This window comes from Neospora caninum, chromosome VIIb (assembly GCF_000208865.1).
Source record: "Neospora caninum Liverpool complete genome, chromosome VIIb".
NCBI lineage: Eukaryota > Apicomplexa > Conoidasida > Eucoccidiorida > Sarcocystidae > Neospora > Neospora caninum.
The window spans coordinates 4,874,215-4,886,730 of NC_018394.1; the positions used below are offsets into that span (position 1 = coordinate 4,874,215).

The following is a 12,516-nucleotide window of genomic DNA, read 5'->3' on the forward strand; positions in this document are numbered from 1 at the left end:
AGTCAGCTGAAGACCGCAACCTCTTGACTTGCATCAACCCTTTCCCGTCGCCCCGACACATCCAAGTGTGCCGTGGACGCACTCTCTACAAACCGAAAATACGGGAACGGTTGTGTACGTTTTTCCACAGTTGAGGGCACTGTGACTCGACGTAAATGGACCTAACTCGCTATCCGGTTCTGCCTGCGCAACGGAGTTTAACGCTCCGAATCGACTGCTCAGGCGACAAAAGGGCAGCTTTTTTTACCTGTTTCGGATGACACAATCGAGAATGCAGAACGCGAGCTTCGGCAATCGGATCAGCCCCCGTGAAGATTCAGACCGCGACAGCGCAGACGCCATACACCGGACAGCAGCCTATTTGCAGCACAGAGTCTAAAACGCGTTACACGACGTGAGGAGTCCGGGTATTTCTCTCTAGCCACACGCGGAGGTATGCGCGTCTTGGGAAGAATTCTCACAGCGGTACCCGGTGGAAAACCCAGGTGCAAAGCGAAACTACGATAGCCCCATTTCGGTTAATACGCTCGAATCGCTCTGCTGGGAACGTGCAGGGGTGCCTCGAGGACGGCGGCCTGCATGCAGAAGAAGTGGACAGAAGCGTCAGGCTCTGGCGACGCGGGACCGTACATCGGCACTCGACGTCAGAGGGTTTCTCAGTTAGGTCGGCGCTGGTTCGTGGCATCTCTGTGTTCCCAAAGAATTCGCGAAAGCGGTTGTGTATCGCGTCATTTCTCCAGTGCGCTCCTGCCGAGCGAGGCGCTGCCTTCCTCGCTTGCAAATCGCAGTGCCCGTCGTCAGTCTGTTCAGTAACACATTGCAGCGTTTGTTTGAACGCTCATGGCTCTTCGCCGCTGCTCATTGGCGGCCAAGTGCATACTGGCTGCTACTGAATGCAGCTGTTCCGAGCTGAATGAAAGAGTTGCCTATACGAGTGCACTTGGCCACTATCGGTTTCTAGCGCCAGAATCACTCGCTTCAGGATGCATTTTCTAGTGGTCAACTGGTGCTAACTCGCCCGCTCCCGTCCGCATCCGTTTGCACGACCTTTCTTTTCCCCGCAGAAAACTGTGAATGGAAGGCCCGTTACAACAGAAGTAGTCTTTCGCGGCTGCAGTTTTGTAGCGCGGAGAAACGCAGGCGAGCAGTGGCGGTGAATCCAAGTCGCTACGATTCGTACTTCGTACTAGCCTAGACTAACGTGGCCGGGGAAACCATTGCGAGTGGAATGGCCTGCGGACGCAGACTCAGCGTCACGGCAGCACGCGTGCGATACGTGAAAGACAAGGTCGCGGCGGCTCAGAAGTGGTCTCACACTAAAACGTGCAGAAGCAAAACAAATGCCGGATCACCTTCCACCAGCTACTGGACTTGCGCTACAAGTCCTTTTCCGTAAGTGGCGATATGCCGCGAAATCCCGGGGCGAAAGTACAGCTTCGCTGTCATTGGACAAAGCACGCCGGACATGACACCAGATTCTCACGCCGGAGGCGGCCGCACAATCATCGACAGCGCTGCTCACTAGAATCTTCTCATGACGGCAAACCTACAGTTCTACCTCATGCCTGCGGAGTTGTTCCTTGCCTGTTTCAATATACTCCCTTTATGAAAGGGGACGCCATCCACTCTCTAGGTTCCGTCCCACGTCCCGCGAGTCCCCACGGCCAGGCCAGAAGCAAAAGAGCGCTCTTTTGTTGCCCACCGTATCCCGTTTATTTTATACACCGCTCTATTATTTCGGGCTTCCCTTCGGCTGCTACCTGCCAGCCTGGTTCAAGAAAGACAAACTGCAGGCGACGAGGCTGCGCCTTCCACTTCTCGCCGTCGGAGTGAGATCGTCTGTGTCTTGTGTGTGCCTCGCTCGCGCACAGGCACCGGCGACGGAAGAAGGATCCGCACATTTTCTCCTCTGTTTTCTTCGATTTTCCTAAGAAAATGGGTCCCTTCAGATGTGCATCGACGCTGATTGGTCTGTAGGCTTCAAAAGAGCGCGGCTTCCCGTTTTGCTCACCATCGGCCCAGATGTGCATGCCATCACGCTTGGGTCTTGCGAAAAGCTACACGCGTGTGTCAGTATTTCAGCCCGGTTTGAGGGTGTGCAACAGGACACGTACGGAAATAAAAGAAATACGCGCGTCTGTAGACACAGAAACTCATTCTGTTTTACCATTTCTGCGTCTGCCGAGTAGAGACTGCGTCCGTCTCCCCGGTTCCCTGCTCGCTTCTGCCCAGCAGCAGAAACCTCTCGGGCGACAAGCGAGGATTCATGTCTCTTGACCAACCCGAACCCAGGAAAAATCCGGCTTTTTTACTTCCTTTTTCCACTTTTCAGTTTTTCCTGAGGCGAAGAGGCGAAAAAAGGAAACTGACATTTGATTATGCGCACAGCCTATTCGTGTGCCGGAAATCCAAAATCCGCTCGAGACGACTGGCTCAGACAAGCGAAGTTACCAGGGCGGGAAGGTGTGAGTGTACGCTTCAAATCCACTATTTTTTGCTTTTTCTTCCAAACCAAGTAGATTTGCCACATTGATCGTGACCCGCTTGCTGACACATTCTTTTTCCCGCCCATCTTTGTCGCACTTTCTCTTGTTTCTGAGATCCTAATCTGAACCGGAGTGTTAGCCGCTTACCCCTCGCCGTCAACTCGGCGTATCAACTCCTGTGTGTACTTCGCTCCCCTTCTGTCCTCCCTGTCTGTGGCGCGCTTTCCTTTTCTTTTATCTGAGACTCTTCAAACTGCCATCGCGTCTGACGGCGACGGAAATGAGGCGTCGAAGCGTTTGCTGTCTGACGCAGACAGACAGCGTCACGACAGCATGAAGGAACGGGGCCAGCGACAAATGTGCGCGGAGTTTTTTCCTTTCACTTTTTCCAAGAATCTGGTAGAGTTCGTAAGTGTGACTCAACTTTCACCTTGACAATTCTCGGCTTCGTTTCCAACAGCACGCCCATTTCTCCGTTCCTCGCTTCCGCCCCCCACCTCTTTTTCGCCTTCCGCCTATCTCACCGCACGCAGGAAAGCAGCCCCTCTTTTCCCGGTCTCCGTGCCATCTTCTTTGTGTAGACGTTGCCGTCTCCTCTGCCTGTCCCTCGCGGCCTTCCCCAGCTGTCTCTCCGCGTTTTTGTGCCTTTTCTTCCCCCCACCCTCCGCCGCCTCTCCTCTATTTCTGTCGGTGCCTGGCTGAGCCGCCGTGCTTCGACTTGCACGCGTAGACACACTGCCGCCCCTGATGAGAAGATGAGGACGATCCCGCTAAAGCTGCCCCAGAAGGGGGAAGGCGAGCTCTTTGGCCTCCTCGAGCACCACTGCTGGTGAGAGACCAGAAAGCAAGCAAAGAGACAGAAAAGCACACCACGAGCGAGAGCAGCAAAAACTCAAGCAGCATGGTGACGAGTGCGGGAAACCGAGAGACACTGGGGGTCAGCAATCAAAGAAATGCATACAAAAGGGGAGACTTAGCGAGCGAATCCTTTGTAGGCTGTCTCGTCGAAGAGTGAAGCAGAGACCAGCACACAGCGTGGGAGACACGAAGAAGAATTCACAAGCAACCCGACAAAGCGAGGGTGGAAAGAGGGGGAAGAACAGAGAAAGGAAGAAGTGACAATTCACTCGCAAACGCGTCGCTTTGTCCACTCCCTTTCCACGTGGGCCAGGCGCGCATGATCCGCACCACCAATCCCGTGTGTGAACCAGCTTGTGTCTGTCCTTTGTTCTCTGGCGACGCTTTCGTTCCTTCTCCGCATGCATCTTTCCTTCGCCCGATGTCCCCGTCCTACCCGCTGCTCCTCCCGTTTGCCTGCGGGATTCCACTTTGCACTCTCCCATTTTGTTTCCGGTTGCGTTCTCCTCTCCTCGCTTCGCGTTGTGCCCAAACGCGTCTACGCGAGATTTCCGTCTTCCACGTCTTTGGAAGGAGCAGTGCTGTCAAAGGCACCCCAGGCACGGGGACACATCTCACAACGGCGGCGATGTCTCTGGGTTTCTGCCACTGTGCAGGCTGGCGATGCGACGCTATCCACCTGTACATCTGTGTGCAGATTTCCTGCGTATCCGAATGGCTATGCTCATATTTGCCTTTCTTTCGATCCCAGTATGTCTATCGATGTGTCCGTTTGAACCTGCGCCCGTTTATGTACCGCGAGTTAGCTAGATCCCTTGATCTGCGAATCTGTCTTTGCGCATGCATCGGCCTCTGAGCCTAGCGAGGGTGTTCTCTTTGTTGCATGCAGCGAGCACTACGGCCGCCACCAGCTCGTCGTCGTTCGGCCCATTCTTCAGAAGTGGGATCGTCTCCGCAGAGAAATCTCTCGCGCTTCCCGTAAGTGTCGCGCCTGGGCTGCCTCGTTGCCTGTGTCTCTTGGATTCTGCGAAAAAAAGAAAAACATATGCGACGGAGAAGAAGACTCTCCAGACAAACAGATGCCATGGCTGTCTTGTGGCGCACCAGCAGAAGCTGTTTCACAAGACAGCGCCCCCGGAAAAACGCCAGTCTAGTCGCGGCCGTCGCTAGGTTCTGCCCCTAAGTAGAAGCGTCTCTTCACCTTCCCTTCTCCCCGGTCTCTCCAGGTTCCCCTGTAGCGTGGGTTGCGTCTGCTGCGTCCCGTGCAGACACTGCATGCGCTTCATCGTTTGTCTCCGCCTTTTGCCTTTCCATTTTCGCCTCGTCCTTTGTTCTCGCGTTCTCTGCCCCGCAGCGCGAGCAGGATCCTCGCGTGTCCTCGCCCTTCACAGGGCGTACTTGACTCTCTGCTGTCTCCTCGAACGGCACTTCTCCGTCTCGCCGCCGTCTTCGCCGCGCCGACTCGCCGCCTCACTCGCCTCGTCCCTCCCTTCTTTGTGGACCAGCAGTCTCGCGTGCCCGCCCGCCCGCTCTCCCGCGTCTTCGCCTTCTGCGTCTCCCGCCTCGTCCTCATCTGCCTCTTCTGCGTCTTGCGCGGCTTCGGTCTCTTCGCTTTCTCCGGGGTTTCTCTCGCCGCAGAAGGGCGAGAAGGCCACGCCGACAAAGGGTGTCTCCAGCTCTCGCTCGGGCGGACCGACTGGGCTCCCCGTTCTGCATGCGGACTTTTGGGCCTTCGAGAAGGCGTGTGCCTTGTTCAACTGCGCCGCGTGTGAAGCCAATGCGGGGTTGTTTGTGAACCGCGAGAAGATCGAGGAATTCCAGGAGGCTCTGGAACGCTTCCTGAAAGCGGGGGCGATCTTTCAGCTTCTCCGCGAAACGCTGCCTTCGCTCTTTTCGTGCGTGGCCGTGCCAAGAGAGGGCGAAGGCAGCTCGGCCGCCGCGTCGGCGCGCGCCAGTCTCCCGCGTGCCGCATGTCCCGAGTTTTCTTTCCACGCACTCACGGCGTACATCTTCATGATGAAGGCCCAGGTGCGTCGTGAACGCACGGAGGAGGGGCGGGAGCTGCGCCGCACGAAACGGGGCAACGAAGGGCGAAAGAAACAAACGCGAGGCACGCCCAAGGCACAGAAATGTGTCAGACGGGGAGCGACAGCGAGACGAAAAGCGAACACTGGGGGAGGGAAACGGACAGGAAAGAGATGGAGAGAGAGACACAGGGAACGCAGAGGTGGAGAGAAAGAGAGGAAACAAAGCGAAGTTGATCGTGGAGCGCACCGGACAAAGAGAGGGAGGCGACGTTTCCCTTTGGCTTTCCGCTCGTGCGTCGCTCGCGACCCGACGGTGGCTTTTGCACAGTGAAGGCATGCACAACCTTTTTGGTGCCGGAGTGGCCAGTTGGGCGAGCAAGCGACGGAAAGTACAGATGCATGTGCGCATGCGATGCTTTTGTTCGCGTGCCTGCACGCTCTTTGTTTGTTTAGGCCCAGTGCGTTTCGTACGAGAGAGCCCTGCGCGAGAAACTGGGGAAGCGCCTGCTGTCGAAGCTGGCTGCTCAGGTCGCCGCCTTCTATGCCTCCGCTCTCTCCCATCTTCGCCGCGTCCAGGAGGAGGCAAACACCAGCGCAAATGCAGGTGACTTCACAGAGGCTGCAGGCAGAAAACGTCTCAGACAGAACGAAGGAAAAAAACGCATCTATCCATACGCATACATAGGGACAGACGCTTATGTGGGACTGTTGTGCATAGACGCGAGTGAGGATCTAGCTCGACGGTGGTGTCGCCATCCTCGGGCGCAGTCGCGGAATCCGCATGCGCGATCGGCTGGAGTCGCCAAAGGGCGCTTTCCATGCCAATCGATTCTGGTCGTAAATGCGTAAATCCGCAACTCTACAGACATTTAAATGCATAACATTTCTATGCATAAACCTTGCTTGATTCGCTGAGGCGGCAATAGTCAAAACGAGACGAGGCAGACGCAGTGACAGAACCAAGAAGAAGGCGAAAAGGAGAAGGCGCCGAAGGGCCCCGCCCTCTCCTTGACTCTCTGCTTCTCCTTTTGCTCTGTCGACTCGTTCTCTCTCTGCCTCGTTTTTCTCTCCCTCACCTCTCGCTCGTGCCTCTCTCCCTTTTCTTTCCCTTTTTCTTCGTTCTCCCCCTCGTCGACCTCACTCTCTATCTTTCGGGCCGGCGTTTTGTCTTGTCCGTGCAGGCCCGCTGTTCGCCCCGTCTCTCGCCTCTGCTGCTGCACGAGGAGACGCTGCAGGGGCGCGCGCACAAACAGAAGGAGGCGTCCTGGCGATGTGGCTTCGGTGAGACGCGCCGTCCTGTACGTTTCGTGTCTCGAGAGTGACGATGGTTTCCTTGTACGCACTCGCTTCGAACGGCGCGCATGCGCGCTCTCGCCCCGCTGTCTGGAGTTCTTTGCTCCCTGGTGTCTCTCTTTTAAAGTCCGCCTTCGCGTCAGGCATCCCAGGGCCAGCGTCTGCATGCGGCACCCTGTTGGTTTCGCTTTTGGTCTGTGGAGACTTGCTCGTGTGGTCTCGCCCCACCTCCTCGCGCGCTGTGTGTGCTTGTTGACCTCTAAAGGAGTCAGGAGCTCTCCTACCTCGCAGCCGCCCACTTCCAGCTCGCCCGGCACGAACGCGAACAGGTCGAAATGGAAGGTGAGCAAAAAGCACAGACTCACGCTCTATCGCGGTTCGCCTCTCTCTTTCTCTCTCTCGCCTTTTGCTTCCCTCTTGGCCTTTCGTTTGCGAGGCGCCGTTTCTATCTTTTCCTCTCTTCCAGCGGGCCTTGTCGCGTTCGCTCTCTGCTCTGACTCCGCCTCGGGCATCTTCGCGTCGGTCCGGTGCCTCTCCTCCCTCTCACTTTCTTCGTCACACTCTCGCGTTTGCTCCACGACCGATAGGCTGTTTCGCGTCTCTCTCTCCACGCGCGTGTGTGTCTTTCCTGGAAAAATCACAGGTGAAGGCTATGGCCGCCTGGTTGCGCGTCTCCGAGTGAGTCGGGACTTCCTCGTGCAGGCCTCGGACCTGGTGCAGGCTCACGGCCTCAAATGCAACTTGAACGGTCTCCTCACCCACATCGTGGCGACGCACGACCAGATGGAAAACGACAACGCGATGGTAAGCAGACTGGATTCCGCAGGCGTCTGCGCGTTTCGCCCGTGCCCCAAACATCGGCGTCTAGTCGGATGAATGCTTACAGGGAGCTGGGCGACCCCCTTTTTAACCGGAATTTGGGTTTCCCGCCTGTCGGCTTTTAGGTGTATCTGGAGGCCGTTCCGGATCGCTCGCGCCTGGCGCCTCTCGAGCAGGCCTGCTGCGTCGAGCTGCCTTCGATTACGATTCAAGATCTGCAAGAAGAGGACGAGCTCGCGGCGAAGCAGCTGTGTCAGCTTCTCCCGACTTCCGTTCGCGTCAAGGGAGAGGAGTATGCCACCAGGTACGTTTATACTCTCGAATCGTCTGTGTGCGCGCTCTCGCCTCGCGCGTTGACAGCCCTTGTTTATTGTCTTCCTCTAGGTGCGTTCAGCACTCCGTTCTGGGCTTTTTTCCCCTTAGCGCGCCTTCGCAGCATCGCCGGTCGCGTCGCGCTTCCCCTCTGTTTTCACCTCCCTCTTCGGCTCGTGCGGTCTCTTTCTCTACCTCTGTTAATCTCTCTGCATTCTTCCCTCCGTACGCTCCTCATTCTTTCCCTGTCTCTCTCTCTCGTCGTATCTCGCTTCTCGCGTTTCGCCTCTCTGCCGGCGGCAGATACCGAAACGGAATTCGCGCGCTGAAGCAGCAGGGGACGGATGAGCTGTCTCGCGTTTCCGGCTTTCTCCTCGCTCATCGACTTCCGGACAAGCTGCGCGAACTTGCGCTAAACATCGACGAGGAGAAAAAAGCGCAGAAGCAGCCCGGCGAGGACTTGACTGTCGAGGTACCTACGCGTCTCTGGACGCAAATCATGGTATGTTTCCTTGTCTGGGTTTCGCACGTCGCCTTTGCCTCGCGCTCGGTATTCCCTTACATTTTACACATTTCAACGTATGCCACGAACACGTTTAAAGGTGCACAAGATGTGTGTACATGCGCATACGCCACCGGCCTGTGCACTGAAGCTGGCTCTTTCCTCTTACGCTATCACTCTTATGAACTCTTACAATGTGCAACCCTCCGTTTTTCGCCATGTTCAACAAAACGTTCGAACAGGTTGTTGGACTGCGACGGGTGCCTGCTGACGTTTTTGCGGAGGTGCACAAAGAGAGTTGCGACAGATAACTAAATCTTCAAGGATTGTGTACTAGTGAAAAAGTGTCAAGCGAACATGGCAAATTTAGGTTTTCGTGGAAGCGGTGTTTGGAAGCGGACGCCCGTCTTTTTATCTGAAGGCGGCTCGTTGAGTCCTTGTTGTCCCGTCCGTTTGTGGCGACTGATCGTTGCGCCGCTTTTTCTCTCTCCCTGCGCCTTTCGGGAAGCGACCGAAACCGACCAGGGGATGTTCCTAAATGCTTGCATGCAGCTCGTTCCTAAACATCTATTCATATGCGCAAACACATGTGTATGTCTGCGCATCCTCACGTATATATATATATATATATATATATATATATATGCTTGTATGAATGTAAGCTGCGTTTGGCTGACGTTACGTGGGGACCTTTGCATATGAATATATATATATATATATATATATGTATATAGTTTGCTTGTGGGTCTTGTAGAGTGTTTCTTCATTCAATGTGGAGCAAGATTCGTTTGGCCTTTTTGCCGCTGGTTCTGCCTCCAATCGCCTTTCTCCCGTAGGCTGTCGAAGCCGCCGGTGGCATTGCCGGGTACGAGCGACAGCAGCAACTTCTCGCGCAGGCGTCCCTAGGCACGCAGACGCAGCTTCGCGAAATCGAAGATCTTCTGAGGCGAGAAGAGGCGGAAGACCAGGCCTTCCGAGAGGAAGTCTTGAGTCCGAGTTCCCGCGCTCGAGGAACGATTAGCGACTCCCAGCTCGGCACTGAAGAGAGGACAGACGAGGAGCAACTCATGCTTCTGGTGCCGAGCTCAGAGCTCGCCTCTCAGTTTGCCGTTTCGCTCGAAAAATATCGAAGCAAAGCTGAGGTGAGCGATGCGCAGGCGCATAACAGGATCATGGAGAGAACAATGGAGAAGCAGAGAAGAAAACAACTGGGGACGAACGAAACGCATGCAAAGGCGCCAGACACGCGGAAGGCGTAGACGGGCTGTGTAGATAGTTGCATGCGCAGTTTCACAAACCCAGAGCCCGTACCTCATACATATGATTCCTCTGTCTCTGCATATACACATATAGGCATGTGCGTACCTGTGGATTCGTTACCTTGACGCAGATGGTGTTCGTGGTGCAAACAGCTGGAACTGTGGATCAATATATATATATATACATACATATATGTATCCCCATCATCATATGCATATCAATGTGAGCATACGGCATACACAGCGATCCGCATGAAGAGAAATCGTTTGCCGAGGCATCGGCGAGACACGGGCAGGTAGTTGGTCCAGTTTGTTCTCTCGCACCTCAGTCTCTCTGCTTCGCCGGATGTACCCCCCGCCGCTTTCTTTTCTTCCTTTCCCCTGCACGGTCGCGCCTTGCTTTCTCTCTTTTTCTTGCATAGCAAGCGCAAAGTGCCAACCTTTCTCTTGAGGCAAAGCTGAAGCAAGCTGTCGCGCCCGTCCCTTTCTCGTCCCCGTCTCGTTTCTCGTCTCCGTCTCGTTTCTCGTCTCCGTCCTCTCTCGCCTCGTCGCCTGCCTCGGCTCTGCCAGCATCTCCGGAAGCTGCGCATCGAAGGCGGCTGTCGCCGTCCTCTCTCTGCATGCACTCTGTCCTCAAGGCCACGTCGCCCGCACACTTCCTTGCCAGTCTCCTTCCGCGGCTCCAGGAGCACGTGCGAAGGCGCGAGCGCGAGGCGGAAAGAATCCAAGCGGCGGAGAGGCACGAGAGATGCCGCCAAAGAGAAGAGACACTGCGCGACGCGCACGAGGCTCTCGCTGAGCTGGAAAGGAGCGTCCACGCCCTGCAGCAGGCGACAGAGAGGGTGCACGAGGTAAGGGAAATAAGCAGAAAAGACAGAAGCCAGAACAGACAGAGATGCGAGATAAGAGACAGAGATGCGAGGAAGACTCATGAGAAAGGGGCGCGCACAGTACGTGCACCGAGCGAGGGGAGAGTTTCGGCCCGGGATGACGGCGGAGGACAGCGGAGGACGAGAACGGGTCAAAAAACGGAAGGCTCCGAAGCCGAGGAATGCAAAGACGAGCAAGCACGGCTTTTGAAGACTCGTGCTCTGACTGATTTTCGCCTGTAGGATTTCGACCTTAACGCCATCCATGGTCTGCTTTTGCGGGCTCGGAACGAAGGCGAAGCCTTCGACTCTGTCCTGTTTCGCGAGGAGGAGGCGACGCTCAGGCCGGCGCAAGAAAGGATCGCTTGTGCATGCAGGTAAACAAAGACAAGAATCGTCCGGCGTGCATGGGTTCCCCCCAAGGCGTGTGGCAGGACTGACCGAGCCCCTGGAGGCGTGTGCATGCCTTTCTCTCTTCCCTTTGTTTGGGCGGCTTCTCCCGTTTTCCAAGAAGGGGGCGGGCAGCCTACGCATGCACGCCCGTAACAATCGTCCTGTGCCTCGTCTCGCCTGGTTTCCGCAGTCGTTCTCCCGTTTCTCTGGTTTTGTTGCCTCTCTCCGCAGAGATGTCCGTGCGCGCCATGAGACTGCAGCGGCGTGCTGGGAGAGGGTGGAAGCCTGCGAGGTCTCGTGGAGCCTCTTTGTTCGCACGGAGAAGGAGAAGGCGAACCAAGCAGTCCGAGCAGAGGCCGAGCGCGTCTTTCAGAAAGTCGAGAGACAGATCGGTCTCCTGCTCGAAATGCAGGAGGAGCAAGAAGAAGGCGCGAGTTTCTTCTGCCAGCTTCAGCAGTTTCTTCTGGTGATTAGGCGCCAAGTCGAGGACTGGAGCGAAACTCGGGCGGCAACAAGACAGAGACTGACGGAACGGCGACACTCTCTTCAGAGCACTAGAGCGCGGCTGGCGAGCGACGGCGCAGGAGGGCGAGGAGACAGCACGGCGACGGACACGAAAGACGCGTCGGAGTCTGGAGAGATGGTGCCTAGCTGCGGCGACACGCGTCACGGGAGAGATCCAGAAGCGCGCTTGTCGGCGCTCCTGCAAGGCCGGGCCGGGGGGGCCTGCGGGCCGGACGGCGCAACTCTCGCTTCCTCGTGGTCACCTCACTTCCCTCAGTGCGATGTTCCCTACTCGCCATCGAAGAGCTGGTGCACGCGAGGAACCGCGGAGCGACTTGGCGCATGCAGCCCCGCGAAACAGTCCCCGCCTGTGTCGCCTGGGAGCCAGGCGCAGGATGGGCGTCCTCCACCGGTCTCTGGGATAGCGGAACAGAGGAGGATCGGAGACGACGAGGAGACAGGCGATGCACTCGATAGGCTGTTGCACAGTACGCACGCATTTTCGGTGTTTCTGCCGCCTGTCCCGTCACAGCCCGTCGAGGCGGTCTCTCAGCCGGCCTTTCCGGACCTTCTGAGCGCGTCGCGCAGGGGCGGGCCGGCGCAGGAAAACGCGGAAAGCAGAGCTCGTTCGCAGGCGGAAGACGGCGCAAGGCGAGAGCATAACGGGGGGGTAGATGGAGGCGGGAACAGCGGGAAGATGCACCCGATGTCGCTGAGTAAGGCAAGGCTCGGTACAGAGATCGGAGACGAAGTCGACATGGAAACCACTGCAGTCGGCGTGCCGTTCGAAGATGAGGGAGAAGAAACTGAGGGTGAAGATGAGAAAGAAAATGCGCGAGACGAGGAGGGGGAGGCACATGTCTTTGGAGGCGGAACAGCAGGAAAAGGTGGGAATGTCTTTCGTTTCAGCGAGAAGGCGGGAGGAAACGGAGACATGTGCGCCGTGAAAGACTTCCGCGCCGCGCAGGACGATCTGGAGAGCCTCCAGTAGAGGCGAGTCGGAATCTGAAACTGCGTCCGCTCTGATCCTCTCCGGAAACGCGAGGTGAAGAAATGCGAGGCACCGAGAGGGGAACGCAAGAAGGTCGGTTTAACGAGAAAACGAGTGAAGACAGGTTTGGGGAAGAGAGCAGTCGCGTTGAGGAAGGGCATTCAACGTGAGAGAAAAGGACGCATCAAGAAACACGCCACAGA

At 56.5% G+C, this 12,516-nt stretch overlaps 1 protein-coding gene across 1 annotated transcript; it reads left to right on the forward strand.

The window, feature by feature from the left end:
* Positions 1-3,241: 3,241 nt before the first annotated feature.
* Positions 3,242-12,313, forward strand: NCLIV_030005 (conserved hypothetical protein; the record flags this gene model as incomplete). The annotated part of the gene is made up of 13 exons (XM_003883196.1): positions 3,242-3,315; positions 4,234-4,322; positions 4,699-5,372; positions 5,825-5,975; positions 6,553-6,652; positions 6,930-7,006; positions 7,308-7,468; positions 7,609-7,787; positions 8,099-8,297; positions 9,134-9,439; positions 9,979-10,407; positions 10,669-10,802; positions 11,050-12,313. The coding sequence occupies 13 exons, from the start codon at positions 3,242-3,244 to the stop codon at positions 12,311-12,313; spliced, it is 3,837 nt and encodes a 1,278-aa protein (XP_003883245.1).
* Between the last annotated feature and the right edge of the window lie 203 nt (positions 12,314-12,516).